The sequence below is a fragment of the Cyanistes caeruleus genome, chromosome Z (genome assembly GCF_971803275.1).
Source record: "Cyanistes caeruleus chromosome Z, bCyaCae1.hap1.1, whole genome shotgun sequence".
Classification (NCBI taxonomy): Eukaryota; Metazoa; Chordata; class Aves; order Passeriformes; family Paridae; genus Cyanistes; species Cyanistes caeruleus.
Window position 1 is genome coordinate 5,885,997 of NC_141732.1, and position 22,218 is coordinate 5,908,214.

Here is a 22,218-nt window from a genome sequence, read left to right on the forward strand (position 1 = left end):
CCTAGAGACTGATCTGAGCAGGGGTTGGGCCAATGGGTAGAACTCAAGCAACTGCTCCAGCAACAATTCCTGCTTCTTTCTTCAGTAGAAAGGGAAGCCAGGTAAACTTTAACCAGTCCAGGCTGCCCACAGGGACAGCAGGAACATGCAGAGTGCTCTCTCCCTGCCTCGAAGCAGAGCACTTCCTGTGGAGAGACCTAAATGTCCCTGTGACACCAAACTGAGGAGGAACATTTGGTACAGCTAAGTCTGGCACGTGCACACAATTCACTGTCCCTCAGACAAGAAATAAACTAGATGTACTCAGTAGCTCCGGGAAATCCTCCTGTGGCTGAGCAGCATCTGTGTCAGTGCTGGAGATGAAGAAATTGCACAGGCTCCACTTCTCAGGGAGGGGAACCAAGGCTCCTTGGTAGCTCTGAGAGTAGAAATGAGTTGGTGTCAGAAAAGTGAATGGCAGAGATTACCCCGAGTACCCTTTTCAAATTCAAGCCCATAAGAAGTTGCTCTTAGCTACATGCCAAGCTCATAAACTGGATTATTTTGGACACCTGCTTCTGAAACCAAATGGTCAAAACCAGAAGTTGTTTTAATTGAGTTCTTAGACACCTTCATATTCCATTTTCATGGATTTTCTGAAGGATGACTGCAAGAATGACCATTCCACTTCCTCCCAAGGATCCCTTTCCCCTTCCGAAGACTGCAGACACATTTGCAGCTCCTTGTTCAAATGTTGTACATTTTCCCAATGAGTCCACTTTTCCTCCACCATCTTTGAGACATGCTCAACCTTCAGCGTCTCTGCTTGGGAAAGTTGCTGTGCCTCACGCCAACCTTGGGGCTCTTCATCACCTGTCATTTGCTGGAAGCCTTTGCGGGCTGCCAGGTGAGATGTCAACACTCCAACCTCAAGTCAAACAGAACAAAGCAGTCAGAGACTACAGCTTGTCCCTTTCTGCCAAGGCTCATTGATTGTGAGGAAAGGGAACGAGCAGGAGAGGAGCAGATTCCCCAAGGGATACAGACAGCTTGTGGCTTGTGTTCAACATCTATCTGGGTGACTGTGTTCACTTGCAAAAACACCTGAAGAAACAAGGAGAGCAGGAAGAGGCCAGCAGGAATGCACTCAGATGAGTGCTGGCAAAAGGGGAAAGCGACATGTGCCACTGTCCAGAGCAGTAGCTGGGATTCAGCACACCAGCAAGTTTCCTTCAAAGCAGCTGGGATAGACACTACAGCAGGATGGCACTGAGAGGCATCACCCCAGCTCCCTGCTGCTCTGCAGAGGAAAGGCAAGAGGGGCTGAAACCACCAGACTGCAGTGACTGCAGTGGCTATCGCTGTTTCACTCACTTGTTTTAGTAGAGAATCCTTCTTCTGAATCAGGTGATTAATTTTCTCTATGACAATTTTCAGTTCTTCCTCCAGCCTCTTCTCCTTTGCGTTGATCCTAGCCTCTGTTTCCTGCAGCTCTGCCTGGAGATTTTCCTTGATGTCCTCTAAAAAACACGAGAGAGACAGCTTGATGAGTGGAGTGACTTCTACTCTATCACTCACCTCATTCTGCTGATCTCTCTGCTCATGGAGCCTCATCTCCTCTTCGGTGCTCCTCATGTCTTCCTGGTGCCTCCTCTTCACTGCTACAATGGCACTCTGAGCTTCAGGCAACTCTGCCTGTGGCTCTGCCTTGATATTCTGAACACACAAATGGAGAACAAGTGACTGGGAGCTGCCATCAGGCTCAGCTTTTCCCTCTTTCAGCCTCAAAATCACACTCATTCAGTCGCTTCTTTCTGCCTACTTAACCACCTCTGCTTCCACTGTAACCCTCCTGTCCCAGTGCTGATCTCTGCAGATTACAAGGCTCTGTGCTTTCAGTGCTTCTAGGACTCCTGGCCTCCTCAGTCCCAAGAGCTGTGTTTTATGCCCCTCTTCCTGCCCTGCACTCTGTCACCTGCTGAGTCAGGCTTACCTGGCCATTCTCCAGTGCCTCTTCCACCTGCTGCCCAAGCTGCTCTTCCTGCTCTCGGGATGGCAACAGCTCTCCCTCAGTCTGGCATGGCATCTCTGATAAATCAATCTGCTCCTGCTCTTTCTCCAGAACAACCTGCACAGAAAGCAAGAGAACATGGCCTTCAACTCCCCACACAACATTTGTGGGCCAAGACTCAAACACTGATGGGCTCACACGTTCCCAAAGCACTGTGCTGCTGCTCTCCTGGCTTGTTCTCTGCCCATGGGGAGACCCAGATTCCATAGTGACACTGGCAGTACAATCAGGGTCCAGCTGGGTCTGAATCCCCAACAGACTCTTGCGCAGCTGACAGGAAATGTGTGCCATTTCTCAAGGGTCTGCTGAGGGCCTCCCTCCCCTTCTGCTCTGTCCTCTTTGTCTTTCCATAGTCACTCACACTCAGCCCTGTCCCACAGCTCCATCCTTGCTCTGCAGGTGGCTTCCTGTGTGATTTCATCCCTTGTGAGAGACACTTGTGGACTTCATGTTCTCTTCAGGTCTGCACCACCATTCCTGCCTTTCTGACATCTACACTCTTGTTAGAAATCCTGCTCGGTCAGGAGATAAGGATGTGTGCAATTTGATCTTCTGATGGAGGTCAGGGAGCCCCTATGGCATGTGAGTATATGGAAGAGGACCAAGGTGTTTATCCTCCCTCTTTTGTCAGCTGAGAATTCTGAGCAGCACTAACAGAGATCCTCCAAAGGCCCCATCAACAAATGAATTGACACACCCCGAGGGATGCCAATGAAGGAAACCATGTGTCATGTAATCCATGTATGACCAAAGTCTCCAAACTCCACCTAGAGCTTGAGATTGTTCCACTCCCTTAGGACATGCAGCAATTTGTTGCATAAAAAGAAGGTTTCACAGCAGATAAGAGTGGAGGAAGAAAAGAGCTGTGAGGGGAAAAAACAACCCTCTCTGCAGGGGGAATCATCTCTGCCTGCTCCAGATCAGTCAATGGAACCTGTCTCTCCTCCTCTCCTCAAAGGGATGCCTTTAGGTAGCCTTTATACCACCAACTGCTTTGGAGCAGAGATGGGAAAATTCAAATGGAATATTTGATATCTGTCAAATAGATGATAGATAGATGGATAGATGGATAGATGGATAAATAGATGGATAGATAGATAGATAGATAGATAGATAGATAGATAGATGATAGATAGATAGATAGATAGATAGATAGATAGATAGATAGACAGATAGATAGATAGATAGACAGCTAGATCTCACCATTATAAACTCTCTTACTATATTTTCTATCCCTACACACATCAACATTTGGTAAGCAGTGCCCCCATCAGCAGCAGTGCTGAACTTGCTCTCCTGTTGCTTCAATAAATCAGACTCTTGGGGAATCTGGTTTGTGTTGGTGCTCTGCTGTCAGACCCAGAGCACTGCTCTGGGAACTGCAGTCTTTGTGCATCTGTGCTCAGACAAATTCTTCTCTTGGACTCACCCACACTGATGGTGCTGAAGTGGCTGCAATCAGAAATGAAGCCCAGTCCCTCCCAGCATCTCTGATCTCTCAGCACCAGCTGGAATGCAAGGCCATTGATTTCCTGCCCAATTCCCAAACACAACACCTATTGATCAACCATGGGCTGCCAAAAGGCATGGGCATTGTTCACCTGAAAGTGATGTGCAAGCCCTGCTGTCTGGCCTGGCACCAGAACAGCTCCTTCTGCCCCAACATCCCCACTCCAAACTATGTGTTCTCCTGCAAAAATACTGCATTTTCCAGAACTGCCATCTTCCAAATTCAAATTCTAACAGAGTCTCTTCCAGTGCTGCAAGTGGGCAGGAAGGGTTGAGCCAAAGCACCTTTAATGGCTGCAGAAGGAGAAATTACACAGAGTCCTTTTTACAATCAAACCAATAGACAAATAAACAAAGCAAAGAATGAACTTGTCACCCACTCCAGGGTCTAATCCTCTTGGCTGCAGGGAGGGGATGTTTGGCAGGAAAGTGGCCCAAGTGGTGAGCACTGTCATGTAGGGATTGATGGAAGTCTGCTTGAAGCAGACTTGAAGCACCACGATGCTGCCCAGCACAGGGGGATGCTCAGTGCCCTGCTCCTGCTGCCCCACTCTTGCTGACACGTGGCCAGCATGCCCCAGGCCTTCTTGGCCACCTGGGCCCAAGCTGGCTCACGTTCAGCTGCTGTTGAGCGACACCCCTGGGTGCTCTGGGCCCAGGCAGCTACTCAGGCACCACGTTACACATTTGACTTTAAAGACACCATCCAGAATTTGGAGATGCCTTTCCTGTTCTTAGCAACACAAGACAGCACTCAAGGACTTGCGGCTTTATCCCAGCCTCCAGGCTCCAGGGGAGTTTTCAAAGCTGCAGACTTCAGAAAGAAAAGTCTCAACAGATATACAGAGTCTCTGGTTTTTGCCTCAGAAGAAGGATTCAGAACTGTGCAGTTTGTGTCTTTTGCCACACAAGAGAAGAGTGGCCCCACATGGATTCATGGACCACAAAATCATCTCTTTGCAGCTTATCAAAAGCCAGAAGAGACATGGGCTCAGAGCACCTGTCAGCTCTGCTACTGACTGCTCTGCCTGAAGAGGCAAAACAACAACCTGGCAACAAAGGCACCAAAATCCCTGATTTCAGTCAGAAATTCCACATCCCCAGTGTGTCTCTGAAATACTCCCAGGTAAGGACACCCAAGAAGGCCATGGAGACAAACCACCCCAAAGCGCTTGTGTGGTCAGATCCACATCTTTTGTGCCTGCAGCTACTTGGCCAGTCTGTAGGGCACAGGACTCTCCAGACCATAGTGTCCTCTCCAGAATGTGACATGGCTGAGCAGAGTGTCTTTGAAATGCTCCCTCCTCTGGGCACAGGGAGCCTTCATGCTTCAGGCTGGCCCCTCTCAGAATCCCAGCAATTGGGGGCCTAAACATGACAGATCAAAAGTCATTTTTCAGCTGCCATTGCCTGGGGTGACTTGCTAGGTGCTGGCACAACTCCAGCACTCAGCAGCCTCAGCTACCAACAGCAAGTGCTGGCTGCTCAGGAACTTGCAGCTGTGCCTTGCACTGAAGACAACACCAGCCAGAAGTGGCACTTACAGTCTCCGAATGTTCAGGCTGGGGTGCGACCAGTGCTGGAGGCTCATGGTCATTTTGCTCCTCTTTGGCCTCTTCTCCAGGAGCAGAGGGAGCCAGAGAAGAGTCTGCTGTTGGTTCTGGGCTCTGTGCACAGACAGTAGTGTTAGGGACAGGCAGCTACCTATCATTTATAACCTTACTTCTATTCTGCTCTATTTCTACAACCAGCTCGACTAAGGACAAATCATCCACTTTGATAGCAATGGGATTCTAAGTCACTCCAACTAAATGAAAATGGCTTAATTCAACTGGACTGCAAATTGTCTGAATTAGATCTCCCACCCTGGCTACTATCAAGAAGCAGTGTTCTCTCTGCAAAACTGGTCTTCTGGTTCTTTTAAAGCACTGAAGTGGAAGATGAGGAAATAGGCAGCAATGCCTTTGCTATCACTGCTGCAGACATGGAAATGGATTTCCTTTCAGCCTACTCAGCTGGCCACCTACACTCTGCTGCCACAGGCCAAGCTCCCAGCTTGCTCCACAATTCTCCAACAGCAGGAATATCAAAGGTTCCTTTCTCACTCACCTCAGGATCGGCACCTCGGAACAAACGCCTCAGGTGACCTGCAGTGAGCAAGGGAAAATGAACGCAATGGGGTGAGAAAACTGCCTGGGCTGCTGAATCCCATAGAATAAGTGAACCCAAACAGAGGGTATTTTCCTCTGACAGCATCCTTCAGGGGACACAATTCTTTCACACATCCAACAAGGAACTGGGCAATATTCTTGCTTGTGCCTACACTTTGGCCTCTTTTGCCAGTAAGTGAACACAAAGTTGATCAAGGAAATGCAGAGTTTTCTTTCACACTCAATGCTCGTGTCCTATCCGACAGATAAAGTAGCTTTTGCTCCTTTCCCTTTCAGGCACTTTTTTAAAAGATAAGTTGCATGCAGTAATTCTCATTAACTTGCTGAAAACATTGGCCCAGAAAATCTTCCCCCAAATCCCCCTGAGCTGTGGCAGTTCTATTGTGCAGCACAGCAACAGCAGCTCCAGTGTTCAGGAGCACACACTCGCTGCTTTGGAGTTTGCACTTCATTGCAAAGGGTATTGCTATTCTAGCACTCAGAAAAGGGTGAACTTAGTCAAATCTTTTCATGACAAAACTGAGAACAAAAGAAGCTTTCCCTCAATTATGGGGAGAACCACAAAGTCTTAAGTAGGCCTTCTGAGACGGTCTCTGCATTTTCAAAGCTATCCTGCTTGAGCCAGCAAACTGAGGAAAGGACAGACTCTGCTGCCACAGACTCTCCTGTGCAGGGAATGGAACCCTTGCAAATGCTGCGTGCAGACCCCTGGCTACAGGCATCCCGTTTTTGCTGAACTTGTTGACAGGAGCTTTAGCAAAGCAGTGGCATCCTAATGGTCCTTCTGTTTCAAAATCAACCCAGTGACTAAGAAAAAGCAGGAAGACCTACAAAAGCCAGGTTAGGTTACAGCCCGGGAAAACCTCTACTTACATGCCAGGTTTGTCAGGTAATAGCCGGAATAAACAAAGCCGTAAACAGTGCAAACTGCAGCAGCGAGTGGCTCCATCACTGGAGCACTGCTGTGCCAGTTTGCAGACTGCATTTTTGGCAGCCATTCTCCCTGGTAAAAGGAACGATGTTGCAATGACAGTCGCCAATGATGGTGAAGCACTATAACTTTTCTAGTCAAAATTCCAAAAGGATTGATGTGATCTTTGATGATGACTTTGACTGACATTCAATAAATTCCTCATGTGGGGGGCAAATAATGTTAGTGGACCAGGAGAGCATGGTCCACCAACCGGCCATCTTGGAATTCCAGGCCATGCTCGATTCCCATTCTCCTGAAGTGTTTCCTGTCAGACCCCCTGTTTTTAATCTGTTTCATGGAGATTGTCCCGTAACATTTGGATAACCTTCAAACAACGTTTTTCCTCCTTGCTCTTGTAACCAACTAATCCAAGGATCTCCAAACCAAACTACTCCTGTACCATTAACTGCTTACCATGGTGGGGCCATACTGTTGCAACTAGGCAGAACAGTAACATTGACATCCAAGGTTGGGAAAACACTGGCTAACAAATCCAGTTCTTGAAATGGAATAGGATATGATCAGTTCAAATTTGCAGTTACTCTTTTCTGCCAGGCTGCACTGCACACAGACAGCCAAGTATACTGTCCCTTTGGACTGAGACAGTCATCACTTTTGCTGCTTCTTAAATTTACAATTTTTGGGTCCCACCAACCAGAAAAATCTGTTTTGTTCTCCTGAAGGGGAATGCCAATTAAGCAAGTTCAAAAAGGGTCATTGGCCTGCTGTAAACTGAGACAAAAATCCTGCATACCAGACACATTAGCCCAGGTTACACCAAACATTTCTTTGTGCTTTGTCCAAAAACACCCCTCACCATACAATGAAAAACCCCAAAAAATCAACATTAACATCGCCATGGGCGTGCACGTCACCATCGTCTTTCTGCCATGTCCCATTCAGGACTACAAACTTGCCAACTTTGGGCAACTCCACCACCCAGACCACACTTGGTGTTCACTACCTTATTGCCTTGCCTAATACGTAAAAATGCGAAGCGTTTAAGAAGCTCAAAGCTAATGTCTGCTAATACTCTCTGTCCAGAATCTTCAATCTGTTTGAATGAGTTTAGAAACTGTTGTTGTTCACGCAGTACTCTGACTGCACCCCTTGGAGCATTCCCTCCAGGCAACTGATCTAATGATGGACCACCAAAGTCACTCAACCATCGTGCTCTAGAGTAGGTAATAACCCGTGTGATACACGGCTGACACTTATACACCTCCTCTCTTTCACGTGCCCGAGTGACTCTCCAACTCTCTTGTTTACACCAAGAACAACACACCAATAGCCAGGGTCGATAGTCAAGCCCTTGTTCTCCACAAACACATTCAAGAGTTTCTAATTGTCTCTTGTCAACAATTGTTTTCAAACAGCCACATAAAATGCAGTAAGATCTGGCAAAAAACCAACTGCATCCTTATTGTCAGGGTGCAGGGCACTCAGCAATGGTGTCAATGCCAAGTTCATTCCATGCTGATGTCTCTTCCATGCTTCAAGACAAAGAGCTGATGTCATTATTCTTCTGTAAGCATGGTTTAAGCCATTTTGCAGGAATCCATGTAGCTGAATCTTTCCCTGTGGAAATACAAGCATAAGCCCTTCCCCAAGTTAATAACTGCATTGGGCCCTCCCATAACCCAGTCAGAGGAGGAAAATATTTAACTTGAATATTTTTAAAAGTAAAATCAGGTTGGCTTGTTTGCATGTGTACTATTGCAGGAGGATGGTCTTGTCTTCCAACTACACTCAACCAATTTATAACAAATAATGGTTTTGCCAATATTTCATGGGGCACTCTATTTTCCCCTGTTTTTCCAAAGCAGTAAAGTGACTTTTAAGAATGTGATGAAAGCATTCAACAATTGCTTGGCCACATGAGTTATATGGGACTCCATGGAGAAGTTGAATACCCCAATGTTGTAAAAAATTAGCACTAGAAGTCGCTCAATATATGGGACCATTGTCAGTTTTGATCCTCTTGGGGCATCCCATCACAGCAAAAGTTGGAGTCCTTCTCCAAAGTGGTTGAGCTGCAGCAGTTGAGGCAGATGAATGGGCAGAAGCCCACACAAATGCTGAAGAAGTATCCACTGACATATGCACATAATGTAATGGTTCAAAAGGTGAAAATTCAGTAACATCAGTTTGCCAAACTCTTGGGGCTGGAGTCCCCGAGGATTAGCTCCTCCATCTTGCAGTGGTGTCAGAATAGCGCTGTCAGGACATGCTGCAAGCACCGCTCGAGCCAGTGTTTTTCGAATTCCAAATTGTTTACAGAGAGCAGCAGCAGATTGATGAAAGATACTATGTGATCAGGATGCCTCCTGAATAGTGTGACCTTTGGAGAGGATGACTGAAGAAGAGCCTTCCCCACTTACAAACCATACCAAAGTAGCCATTAACGTCACTTTCCACCTCTAAGGAAAAAGTGGCAATACAGAAGGAAATGTTGAGCTTTCTCACAGGGTCAGAAGGAAGGGAATCATCCAAAAGAGATGAGGCTTCAGAAACTTTATGGATTTACAATCCTACACTAAAATCCAACTCTGCATTACTACTCTACAGTCCTACTTTCTAATCTTACTCTACATTCCTACTCTACAATATTACTCTAAGCTAGCCATGGAGAAAACAGTTCTATATTGATTAAAACATTATTGTTCTCTCCTTTCACTGCTTCACTGATATGATGAGTGGCACAAGGCTGTATCTAGGATTGTCCGATGTTACAAATTGATGTAGTAGAAAGGAAAAGGAAACAAGAAGAAAGCATGATTTTCCAAGCTAAGAGCTTCAAAGGCAGGGGAATATTTTTTAAATGAAAAGGGCATTGAGTATGTCTAAGGAGCATGGGACAGCAGTGGCATAGGTTGGCCCAAGGTAGGTGCCCCACCCCTGGAAATAGCTCAGGTCTGAGTATTCTGTACCCTTTAAAGATGTCCCTGCTCATTGCAGGGCACTTGGACCACATGAGCTTTACAGGTCCCTGCCAGCCCTGCCCAGTCTAGGATTCCTCACCATTCTCAGTTGAACAGCACCAAGATTGGAAGGGAGGAGGAGGGGGGCACATCTGATGCCTTGGAATTCAGTGGAGAAGGAGCCACCATCCCTCAGCCACTGTTTCACCTGCAGCCCCTTGGCATTTTACCTGCAGGAGCTCCTCAGAAGACCAGCACTGTGCCTCGTCTGTCTGCAGGCAGCAGCTCAGGAAGTCACGCAGCAAAGCTGAGAGGAGTTTGGGCTGCCGCAGCTGTGGGGTCCCTCCTTTGGCTATCAGGAGTTGAACCTGGAGCAAAAAGGAAACAAGAGGCTCCACCTGCTCCTTTCCCATCTGCAACTGCTCTCCCTGAGCCCATTGTTTCAGCTCCACTCTGCAGTGGCAGATTTTGCCCTGGCAGAGAGGCAGAGATGACTTCCCTGTATCATCAAAAAACCCAAGCCTCAAAGCAGCTCCAGCTTTTCCAACATCCTGCAGGTCTGGCTTTTGCAGCTGATTTCATGGACTGATCTAGTTAGTGGGAAAATAAAGACATGCAAATACATGTTTCCTTCTCTGAGGATTCACACCAGCTTGACAGGCTTCTTGGAAGAGGGATTTTGCTATTCTAACTAACTCTACTCTTTCCAAGGATTATTACATAAAAGGCATCTCTGCAGTGCTTGTCGGTCCCTCAAGCACAGCTGCCATAAAACAAAACTCATCAAGCTTTTTGTCCTGTTGTTGAAAATAATGGTAATTGGAAGAAAAGAAAGGAAATCCCCCAGGTGCTCTTCAGGGAAGGAAACAAACATTTGGGATCCCCTATACAACACAGATACATTAAGATGGCTCCTCAAATATATTGAGATGAAAATGCCTTTTTGGGCACACAGGAGCCGCCTGCAGCTTTGTCTCTCCGCAGTCTGAAAATTTCAGGTTTCCTTATGCAGTAAAAGGAAAATATTCCTGGTGAAATCAGAAGAAAGAGAAGTGTCATCCCTTTGCTAAGCCTCTGCTCGTTGGATACTCAAGTCAATGCTGGGCCCATCCCAGAAAGTGGCAGGAAACAAACCGGAGGTTTTGGCAGGCTTTCCCCATCACCAGGCTCCAGCTTGGTGATATGGAGAACGTGGCTTGGCTTATGAAAGAATATGGTCATTAAGTGTTTCAGCAGCACGGCACAAGAAGCAGCAGGGACTCTTTGCCTTTAAACCATCCTCTCCAGGTTGCAGGCAAGTTTCCCTGTGAGAAGAATGGGGGTGCACTTCTTCTCTCCAAACCACTATTTCAGAAACTTTGTTTGGTTTGAGTTTCTTTCCTTCATTGCTGGAAAAAATAGCACCAGTTCTGAGATGATTGTTTCCTGTTATTAGGGCCATCTACACAGCCAAAAGAGCTGGAATGATAGCCCAAAGCAAAATGTTGCCTGAGAATGGAGATTGTTTGCGTGGGGTAAGGCTTGATCTGCCCCACTGATGCAACCAAACCTAGTGCTGATGCTGATGTGCTGCAGGGACATTTCTAGAAGAGGGCCTCGGTGGAAATACTTCCAGCAGATGGCAATGGCATATTAGGGCATCTCCTCATGCTCCTTTGATTTAGGACTTCATCTTTTTTTATTGACTTTTATGTTATCTTTTACATGTCTTTATATTTTTCTCTCTCTTGAGAGAGGATTAAGGTCTCTAGGTCTTCTCTTTGCAGTGAAAGAGTTAATATCTCACCCAGGCCTGCAGATGGTTACGATGATTTTTGCTGGGTAGTGGTTGCAATAGTTACGGTGATGGATTTGAGGCTGTGTTGTGGTTGTGCTAAGATCTCAGGGACCTGATCACAATGGTCATGGCTGTTCTTGCTGTGTGGCTGGTCTTTGGCCCCTGCTGTTTTTCATTTCAGCTGCAGACTGATGGCTTCCCCTTCCCACTGATGGCAGCCGCTTGTGGAGGGTCGCGCTGGAGGGGGCATGGCTTGGCCAGCAGCTACTCCCAGGGCCCAGCGGACTCTGGCTCGGCACGAGCAGACAGGGCCAGGGCTGAGGCCAGGGCTTGGTGTTAGTAAGATGTTAGTAGCTGTGAATTGGCTTAGCTCTGACCGGGGCCCTGCAGCCTCCCATCCCCCACCTGGCTCCTGTTGGGGCCTGGCCCGGCCCCTCCAGGCCTCGCAGGCTGCGGTGGAGCGGGGTAGGCCCAGCCAGAGCCCAGTTACCTTTCAAGGCTGGAAACAAGAGAGAGCCCCCTTGGGCTTGCCTGTCTTTTAAAATGTAGAATGCACAGAGGCAGAGCCAGCTTCTAAATGATTTAATAGGTTGTCACTTCTCAGAACTAGACAGCTATTGGTTTTTTACTAGGCACAGAGGAAGCTCTTAGCAGCATCTCTCAGAAAAATCATTTTTCCTGCTGGCTTCTTCCCTCCTCACTGAGTAATAATTAATGTAAAACCAGCATATCCACACATCCTCAGAGTCCCCAGTGTCCATGGAATGGCCAGTGCCTGGGGAATGCTGGCAGCCACAGTGATGTCAGTCATCCCTCCTCGTTACCCATGGGACTCCTCAGCCCCTTTTGGGATTTCCTGCAGTGCCAAGCCATGGGGAGGAAATGCCTTTGCTGCCATCCTGGGCAGGATCTTGCTCGGCACATTATGGCCTCATGTCCCCCGTGTCTCATTGTCCTCTGACAGCCCCTGTGTCCCTGCACTTCCCTCAAGAGCAGGACTTTGGTGCCAACACCCCAACACTCCAAATTCATGCAATGGCATTGTCCCTGTGGTACCCCCACACTTACTAGATGGACGAGACTACTGCTTAGTTGACCTAGGAATTGATCCCTGGGCAACAAGATAATGTTGCACTATCACCCTACCAACTTTTCCCCCTCCTCCTTTTCCTCTTTTGGATACTGAGGCAAAGAGATAATGCTTGAGCTAGGGGAAAATGCTGTAGCTCTGAGGAAAGTAGTTACTTTGTAACAGGGTATGGGAATCAAGCACTTCTCAGAAATCAGCAAATTTAGCACAAGGCAACTTAGCATTAAGCTAACGCCTGGCTATCTGAGCAGACAATCTTAAAGAACACGTGCAGAAACAGAGATAAAAAAGTTCAAGCCTGAGGAACACTTCTGGCCTTCATCCGCAACGACCACCAGGAGGCTGACGACCACCTTGTGCAGAGCCCTGCTACAAGGGCTTCCATAATCAAGGAATTAGAAAATATGAAGGTCAGGAAAGTAGAATGTGCCCAATAAGTTAAAAATGTGTAAAAGTTTGTACTGTGCTTTTTGAATGGACAAGTGGCAGAGCTATTCCCCTCACTTGTGGTGTTGCATGAACAAATCCTTGCTCTATAGGCCCTGTACTATGGAGTACTGTTTTCTTGACTACATTTTGTGCATCATAATCCTGGTATGACTTTCATTTTCTTCTTAGGATCTTCTAATCATAGTAAGAGTAACAGAGAGAGTTGTGTAATGAGAAGGCTGAAACAGGGTAACCCAGGACAGAAGCAGAATTTCCAAATGCCATCCCTGGAATGGAAAGGACACAAAACAGCGCTGGGGAAGAGTGTCCCTCACACAGCCCTCAGAGCTGCCACAATGCACAAGATGGCGGCCAGAGCTGAGGCTGTGCCATGCACAAGATGGCGGTCAGAGCTGAGGCTGTGCCATGCACAAGATGGCGGCCAGAGATGACACTGTGCCATGCACAAGATGGCGGCCAGAGATGAGGCCGTGCCATGCACAAGATGGTGGCCAGAGATGAGGCCGTGCCTCTCAGAGCGTTCTGCAGCCTCTACCAGCCCAGCCCCAGCCCCAGAACAGCACAGGGCAGTCAGAGCCCCCCTTCCAGGCATCTGTTTCAATGGACATTGACAGACACCCGGGGCACGGACACAGGGTAGCATCTGTGGTCTGTGCACACAAACACATACCAGACAGTTTGTAACCTTGTGTCCTAGTTTAGGGCAAATCAGGAAGGAAAACTCTAAATGGGGATCTACACAGGGAAATGCCCCTCCCCACTAACGGGTCTGGGAAAAGAGAAAAAAAAATTCTGTGGAGAGAAGTGGAAAAAGCTGTTTATTTAACAGAAATTGAGTAATATTAAATAATAAAACTTCTTGTTGTTCGATGGGATGGTAAGTCTAGGAAGAAAGTCTTTTTCATGTGGTGCAGCTCGGCTCTCTCAGGTTCTTATCAGTCTCTCCAGCGCTGGAAAGTGCCGAGGCCCAGGCCCTGGTGGGCCACAGGCGTGAGTTCCTGGGGTTGTGCTGGGTGTTGAGTCCAGAGCAGGCTTGCACAGATCCAAGAAAACTGCAAAAAAAACAAAGGTCCAGGGAACTCCTCTGCCTCAGCTAGCTAAAACTAACTAAAAGCCAGAGAAAACTCTGTTCTGCTGTCTGTCCGTGCTGCAGACAACACAGTCCAGGAGCGGGGTGTGTGGGAGTGATGTTTTCCTTAACACACTGCGCACTTCTTCTTCTCCCTCTCTTACTCTCAAAGCCAGTCTTAAAAGTGCAGAACTTAATATATAACATAAACCAGATGATTGGGGATACCAGTATCATAAAGTCACCCCAGGACATTCCACCCCTTATCCTCATATCGTCAACTTATTATCAAAATTAATATATATATATATTTTAACCTTACAACACATACATTATATACAGGCAAGGGCGTTTATTTATAATCTTCACCCAACCATCAGATCTCTTTGTGGTACACATTGTGTTGTTCTATCTTTCCACATTATTCACTATGTACAACTCGGTCTTTGAGCAAAAACAACTCTACGAATAGGTTTGTCTGTACTCGAGGTAGAATTGATCTAAACTGTCTTTCTTAACAAACTTCTGAGATGTACTGCTGGGATCTTGTCTCCGTCTACTTTATGCAGGGGCTCGGATTGGGCTGGGCTTGCTCGATTGGTGGAATCTCGGGTGTTAACTATCTAGGTGGCCTTTGCTAGATGCTGCTCTCAATTTTTGAAAGATCCCCCACCCAACGCTTTCAAGGTAGTCTTTAACAGTCTATTGTACTTCTCCACTTTTCCCGCAGCAGGTGCATGGTAAGGGATATGGTACACTCACTCAATGCCATGTTCTTTAGCCCAGCTGTTTATAAGGTTATTCTTGAAATGAGTCTCATTGTCTGATTCAATCTTCTCAGGGGTACCATGCCTCCAGAGGACTTGCTTTTCAAGTCTTAGGATGGTGTTACGGGCTGTAGCATGAGGTACAGGGTAGGTTTCCAACCATCCAGTTGTGATGGTTGTGAGCACGTAGCGCTTGCCTTGGTGGGTTTGGGGCAGTGTGATGTAGTCAATCTGCCAGGCTTCCCCATATCTATATTTGGACTAACGCCCACCGTACCATAGCGGCTTCAACCGCTTGGCCTGCTTGATCGTGGCACACGTCTCACAGTCATGGATAACTTGGGAAATACTGTCTATGGTTAGGTCTACCCCTCGGTCTTGTGCTCACTTATAGGTGGCATCTCTACCCTGATGGCCTGAGGCATCATGGGCTTATCGAGCTAGGAACAACTCTCTCTTGTGTTGTCAATCTAAGTCTATTTTTGACACCTCTATCTTTGCAGCCTGATCCACCTGCTCATTGTTTCGGTGCTCTTTATTAGCCCTACTCTTGGGGACATGGGCATCTACATGACGGACTCTCACAGTTTCTCTACCCTGGTGGCGATGTCTTTCTACTCATCAGCAGCCCAGACTGGCTTTCTTCTGCGTTGCCAGTCGGTCTTTTTCCACTTTTCCAGCCATCTCCACAGAGCATTGACTACCATCCATGAATTAGTGTAGAGGTAGAGCTTTGGCCACTTCTCTCTTTCAGCAATGTCCAGGGCCAGTTGAACAGCTTTGAGTTCAGCAAGTTGGCTTGATCCACCTTCTCTTTCAGTGGCTTCTGCGACCTGTCATGTGGGGCTCCATACGGCTGCTTTCTACTTCCGGTTCATCCCTACGACGCGACAGGAACCATCAGTAAACAGAGCGTAGCGCGTTTCTTCTGCTGGCAGCTGGTTGTACGGTGGAGCTTTTTCAGCCCGTGTCACTTGTTCCTTCTCCTCTTCATCAGTGAGACCAAAGTTTTCACCTTCTGGCCAGTTTGTAATTATCTCTAAAATCCCAGGGCGATTTGGGTTTCTAATACGGGCGCGCTGCGTGATGAGGGCGATCCACTTGCTCCATGTAGCATCGGTGGCGTGGTGGGTAGCAGGAACCTTTCCTTTAAACATCCACTCCAGCACTGGCAGTCGGGGTGCCAGGAGGAGTTGTGCTTCTGTGCTAATCACTTTTGAGGCGGCTTGAACTCCTTCATAGGCGGCTAAAATTTCCTTCTCTGTGGGAGTGTAGTTGGCTTCGGACTCTCTGTAACTTCGGCTCCAGAATCCCAGTGGTCGGCCTCGAGTCTCCTCAGGCACTTTCTGCCAAAGGCTCCAGGACAGACCGTGGCTCCCGGCTGCAGAGTAGAGCACGTTCTTCACATCTGGTTCTGTTCTGTCTGGGCCAAGGGTTACTGCATGAGCGATCTCCTGTTTGATCTGAGTAAAGGCTTGTTGTTGTTCAGGGCCCCACTGGAAAGTGTTCTTTTTGCGGGTGACTAGGTAAAAAGGGCTCACAATCTGGCTGTACTCAGGAATGTGCATCCTCTAAAAACTTACGGCACCTAGGAAAGCTTGCGTTTCTTTCTTGCTAGTGGGTGGAGACATTGCTGTGATCTTACTGACGACCTCAGTGGGAATCTGACGCCGTCCATCTTGCCACTTTACCCCCAGGAACTGAATTTTACGAGCTGGTCTCTTAATTTTGCTCTTCTTGATGGCAAAACCGGCTTTCAGGAGAACCTGGATGATTTTCTCTCCTTTCTCAAAGACTTCTTCAGCCGTCTTTCTTCAAACAATGATGTTATCAATGTACTGCAGATGTTCTGGAGCCTCACCCTTTTCCAGGGCAGCCTGGATCAGTCCATGGCAGATGGTGGGGCTGTGCTTCCACCCCTGGGGCAGTCGGTTCCAGGTGTACTGCATTCTCTTCTACGTGAAGGCAAACTGAGGCCTGCATTCTGCTGCCAGGGGAATGGAGAAAAATGCATTGGCAATGTCAATAGTGGCGTACCACTTCGCTGCCTTGGACTCCAGCTCATACTGGAGCTCCAACATATCCAGCACAGCAGCGCTCAGAGGTGGAGTCACTTCATTCAATGCACAGTTAATCTCCATTCTCCTTCAGATTTACGCACAAGCCAGATGGGGCTGTTGAAGGGTGAGTGAGTTTTGCTGACTACTCCTTGGCTCTCCAGTTCTCGGATCATCTTGTGGATGGGGATCACAGCATCTCGATTTGTCCTATACTGCCGGCGGTGCACTGTCGCGGCGGCAATTGGTACTCGCTGTTTTTCCACTTTCAGGAGTCTTACTACAGATGGGTTCTCTGACAGTTCAGGCAAAGTGTTCAATTGCTTGATGCTCTCTCTCTCTATAGCTGCTATCTCAAATGCCCACCTAAGCCTCTTTGGGTCTTTAAAATACTCGCTTCGGAGGTAGTCTATGCCTAAAATGCATGGGGCCTCTGGGCCAGTCACAATGGGGTGCTTCTTCTACTCATTTCCAGTCAGGCTCACATCAGCTTCCACTAAAGTAAAGTCCTGTGATCCCCCTGTCACACCAGCAATAGAAACAGATTCTGCCCCTACATATCTTGATGGGATTAGGGTACACTGTGCACCAGTGTCAACCAAGGCCTCATATTTTCGTGGTTCTGATGTGCCAGGCTAACGAATCTACACAGTCCAAAAGACACGGTTTTCCCTAGCCTCTACCTGGCTAGAGGCAGGGCCCCTCTAAGCTTGGTTATCATCATACTTGTCAGTTTGACTACAGGCTACTGGAGCGGCTTTCTTTTTGGTGGAGTATTCCCCCTGAGTCTTGCTGTCTTTCAGTTCATGCACCCTTTTTGCCAGAGCAGCAGTAGATTTTCCATCCCATCTTTTCATGTTTTTTCTACAGTCACGTAGGGAAAACCACAGCTCAGCTCGTAGCTTTTTTTCCTCTATCTGGGGAACTTTTGCGTTGAGTACCAGGGCTCTTGGTCTGTACTGCTGAGACTGGAAGAAGGTCTTCCCTGAGTTTCTTGAAATTCTCCTCCATTTTGTCGTGGAAGTTTTGCATACGTGTTTCCATAGCTGCAATTTTTGTCTGTATGGGGCCATGCACGGTATTTGCATATGCTCGAAGCTTCTTCGCCATATCCAGCACAGTCTCTTCCCGGTCATCCTGCTTCATTGTTGCTAAAGCAGAAGCGTATTCTTGTGGCCCAAGTCGAACAAGTTTTCGCCACATCACAGATGTGCATGGCACCAGGTCTGGATTTCTAGTACTTAAGTCACTCACAAAGACAATTTCTACTATTGCCATTTCTCTCAAGCGCTGAATCTCTTGTTCTATGGTTTTCTAACGAGTTTGCTGTATATAGAGATCGTCTGCACACAGATATCTTTGTGCTACACTTCTTAGGACCCCTTCCCAGAGTCTATAAGGGTCAGTCCCCCTCATCATCTCCTGGTCAATAACCGGATCGTGTGACAGGGATCTCAGATGCCTCGCTTCAGTGCCATCTAGAACTGTAGCCTCACCTGCAACATCCCACAGACGGACTAACCAACTAATTATAGATTCATCAGGTCATCGAGTGCAATCTTTTCTCAGGCCACGAAGGTCCTTCAGGGAGAAAGGTTCACCAGTGCCTTCTGATTTTGTGTTAGTTGCTGGTCTTGAGGGTCTTTCCCCCGCATCACCATTATCATCATCTACTGGCCGATCGGTTTTGGTTTTGAATTTCATGCCTCTTGTGGCAGGAGCAACAGACACTGGCTTAGGCTCACTGTCTGGTTTGGCTGCTGGCTTAGGCTCACTGTCTGGTTTAGCCTGAGTCACTGGGGTAGCTGCTGATTTATCTGCCTGCCCTACAGTATCTAGCAGCGTGTGATAAGCATATGCTAGGGCCCAGCTTATTGCAATGAGATTTTTTTTTTTTAGAATCATCACAGAAATTCTCTTCTAGATATTTCCCTACTTCATCTGGGTTCTGAATTTGTTCACGTGAAAATTCCCAGGCTGGGGGATCAGAAAATTCCTTCAGAGTTCGGCCAATTCTCTCCCATTCTCTACACTACTCAGGATTTCCCACACCTGAGTCTACTTCTGGGGCAGGGGTCTCGTTGCCTCTTCTGGATATCTCAGCCCTCATCCTAGAGAAGCTGCAGACTATATGGAGGAAGCTTAACAGCTGAACCAGCTGTACTACCAGGAAAGTGGTATCCTTAACACTCAGGGGAAACTGGATATTCTCAAAGAGGGGCATAACAGATTCAAAGGAGAAGAAGGAAAGAAAAGGCTGAAGAGCTTCATCCCCTGGTCTTCCTCTAACAAACTGGGTGCAATTACCAATAAACTCCCAAAATGTGATACTAGGACTGGGAGGCAGGGTCAGGCGAAGAAACCATAAGCTAAACATACCTGACAGAAACTTCAGTAGTTCTATAAACTTCCTATAAATCATTATCACCGAGCCCAGCACAATAACCATTCTAATCCGTGCCCCTCTACTGTGAAAGAGGGCAAAGACAGGTATTAAAACCTCAAAAACTTTTAGGGACCAGGTTCACACGAAGGCTTCCACGCCAAGAGACATTATGTATCCAAACAATATGACTACTGACTGCATTATCCCAATACAGAATAAATACAACTAACAATCAGTCCAGGTTTTTCCACTTTCTCTCGCCCCACATTGGGCGCCAAAAACCTGTATTTGTCCTAGTTTAGGGCAAATCAGGAAGGAAAACTCTAAATGGGGATCTCCACAGGGAAATGCCCCTCCCCACTAACAGGTCCGGGAAAAGAGAAAAAAAAATTCTGTGGAGAGAAGTGGAAAAAGCTGTTTATTTAACAGAAATTGAGTAATATTAAATAATAAAACCTCTTCCTGTTCGATGGGATGGTAAGTCTAGTAAGAAAAGTCTTTTTCATGTGGTGCAGCTCGGCTCTCTCAGGTTCTTATCAGTCTCTCCAGCGCTGGAAAGTGCCGAGGCCCAGGCCCCGGTGGGCCACAGGCGTGAGCTCCCGGGGTTTGGCTGGGTGTTCAGTCCATAGCAGGCTTGCACAGATCCAAGAAAACTGGAAAAAAAACAAAGGTCCAGGGAGCTCCTCTGCCTCAGCTAGCTAAAACTAACTAAAAGCCAGAGAAAACTCTGTTCTGCTGTCTGTCCATGCTGCAGACAACACAGTCCAGGAGCGGGGTGTGTGGGAGTGATGTTTTCCTTAACACACTGCGCACTTCTTCTTCTCCCTCTCTTACTCTCAAAGCCAGGCTTAAAGGTTCAGAACTTAATATATAACACAAACCAGACGATTGGGGATACCAGTATCATAAAGTCACCCCAGGACACCTTGGCTGGCAGTAGTCTCAGGTGAAAATAGAAAGAAACTCCAGGGTTTGAATGTTTTAAAATAGAATATCTCATTTGCTTAAAGAAAAAGTACCAAAAGCACAATGAGGCATCAGAGCCTAGGTCTTCCATGCAGGACTCATAGTGAGTGTGAGGTGATGAAAATGGAGATGGAATTTAACTGAAAGCAGACTGTGCAATGGGTGCTCACCTGTGATATCTATCCCTCAGGGTACCTATTTATTTAGAACACTATGAAGACTATGTAGGAATGAAAATAACCCTTCAAACTACAGCAGGAAATCCATTGTGGCTTAGGTTCTTCTTAACTGAGATGCTTTAGGTTGAGCAGAGATTTTGTGTTCAGCAGATGCACAGGCAGAGGCTTCTTGGGCTGCTGCTCTAGCACCCGATATTTTGAGTAGGGGATTGCAGGAAGAAAACAAGAGAAACCCATCAACTCCTGAAGAGAAAGAGTCACTGACAGGAAGCAGTGGGTGAAGAAATGTGAGAGGAAAAAGGCAGAAAATAGGAGGTCATAAGTGTGAGAAATGTGAGTAAGAAAAGGAGAGAAATGGGAAGGAGAAGTCAGCTGTGTGTGAAGGTGGGGTGGTGAGAACTTCAGGGCTCGGGCACCTCAGCAGCTGCTTCTGGGCTTTCAGCTCTTTAGCCCTCAAAAGGGCTGCTGGAGTGAAAACAGCTCTTAAGGCAAATACAGAAGAAAAGAGACAGATCTTTGTAGCTCTGATCTCTTAGGAGGTTTTAATTCAACTTTCTCCTCCAAGAAATCCCAGTTCAAAAGCTGCTAGGGTCAGAGAGAACTTGATTTCTATCCGCTGTGGAAAAGGGTGGGTCAAAGGGAATAACCAGTGAGAAACACAGAATGTACATAAAACTGGAGGCATGCCAGGGGTGGCTTTTTGACCTCAGCACACCTGTAAAGGTGGCCAGCCAGGGTCTCTCTCCCAAGGAGAGGGCAACCATCTGCAGCCTAAGGGGTCTCCTCCCTCCAGGGAAGAACGGCCACACTGCTGGCCAGATCCCTGGCCACTACAGGAGGGAAGAAAAGGGTAGGAAAGACGAGTGGCAAAGGATGAGAAACATGAGGAGCAAATGGTGAGAAATGTGAGTGAAAAGAGGAGAAGAAGGTGAGGGGAGAAGAGGGCAGGAAATATGATGGGAAAATTCTAAGCAACATGAGTACAAAATGGTGAGAAACAAAGGGAGAGAAGGGAGAGGATGTGAGGGGAAGAGCATGAGAAGTTTTATTTGTAAAAAGAGTAAAAGAGGCAGGAAATGTGAGAGGAACATTGTGGAAACCTGAGGCAGAAGAACAACAAAAAAAAAAAATAGAGAAAGCCGAGGGTGGGAAAAGTCAGAAAACATGAGTGAAAGAGGGGAACAAAATATGAGAAAAAAAGTATAAGGACCATGAAGAGAAAAGAATTATAAATGTGAAGAAAAAAGTGTGAGACACATGAGAGGAAAAGAGTGAGAAGCATGAGGAGAAAAGTGAGAAACATAAGGAGAAATTTTGAGAAAGCAACCTGGGATAAGGAAACAAGAGGGGAGAAAAGGGTGGGAAAGGTGAGAAGAAAAGTGCGAGGAAGATGAGGTGAAAAGGCTGGGAAACAAGAGTGAGAAATGGTCAAGACAGCTGTGACAATCATGATTGGGAAGGGAGAAAAGATAGGAAATGAGAAGGTAGAAAAAGGCAGGAGAAAAGGCACTGTTGACAAAAGAGGTGTTATAATTCTTAACCCATTCCCCCATACCTTTTCCCATTTATTGCACAAGCCCAGAGCTTCTCTGTGTGTCCGTCTCGGCCTCTGCCTTTATTCCCATTTGGAAGCAGTCAGACTGGCAGGATCTGCCCACCAGCAGCAGCAGCTGCTCCAGGCTAGGAACATGAGTGGCAGTGCTGATTTCCAGAGGCTTCTGTCCCCCAGGTGAAGCCAAGGCAGGAGCAGGTTGAAAAGTGCTGGCGCTGCTGCTGCTGCTGCTGCTCAGTGCCAGAGAGCTCTGGCTGGGCAGGGCACGGTGCCCACTGTGCTGTGGGCTCTTTCTCCTGCC

The 22,218-nt window shown here is 47.3% G+C and overlaps 1 protein-coding gene across 1 annotated transcript; it reads right to left on the bottom strand.

Annotated features, from left to right (window-relative positions):
* Positions 1 to 573: 573 nt before the first annotated feature.
* On the bottom strand, positions 574 to 13,280 carry LOC147648027 (uncharacterized). Its single transcript, XM_086867823.1, has 4 exons — positions 9,855 to 13,280; positions 1,973 to 2,107; positions 1,354 to 1,695; positions 574 to 907 (listed from the first exon to the last, which is right to left on the bottom strand). Exons 1-4 carry the CDS (start codon positions 10,035 to 10,037, stop codon positions 602 to 604), a joined length of 966 nt encoding a protein of 321 aa, XP_086723949.1. The 5' UTR covers positions 10,038 to 13,280; the 3' UTR covers positions 574 to 601.
* Positions 13,281 to 22,218: the final 8,938 nt, after the last annotated feature.

Bases quoted from the DNA above. Each gene is read 5' to 3' on its own strand.
- LOC147648027 (XM_086867823.1), bottom strand. From the start codon at position 10,037: ATGGGAAAGGAGCAGGTGGAGCCTCTTGTTTCCTTTTTGCTCCAGGTT. The intron at 2,108-9,854 runs GTAAAATGCCAA...CTTTCTGTGCAG, and splicing joins CTTCTGAGGAGCTCCTGCAG to GTTGTTCTGGAGAAAGAGCA. The intron at 1,696-1,972 runs GTAAGCCTGACT...TTGTGTGTTCAG, and splicing joins AGGCACTGGAGAATGGCCAG to AATATCAAGGCAGAGCCACA.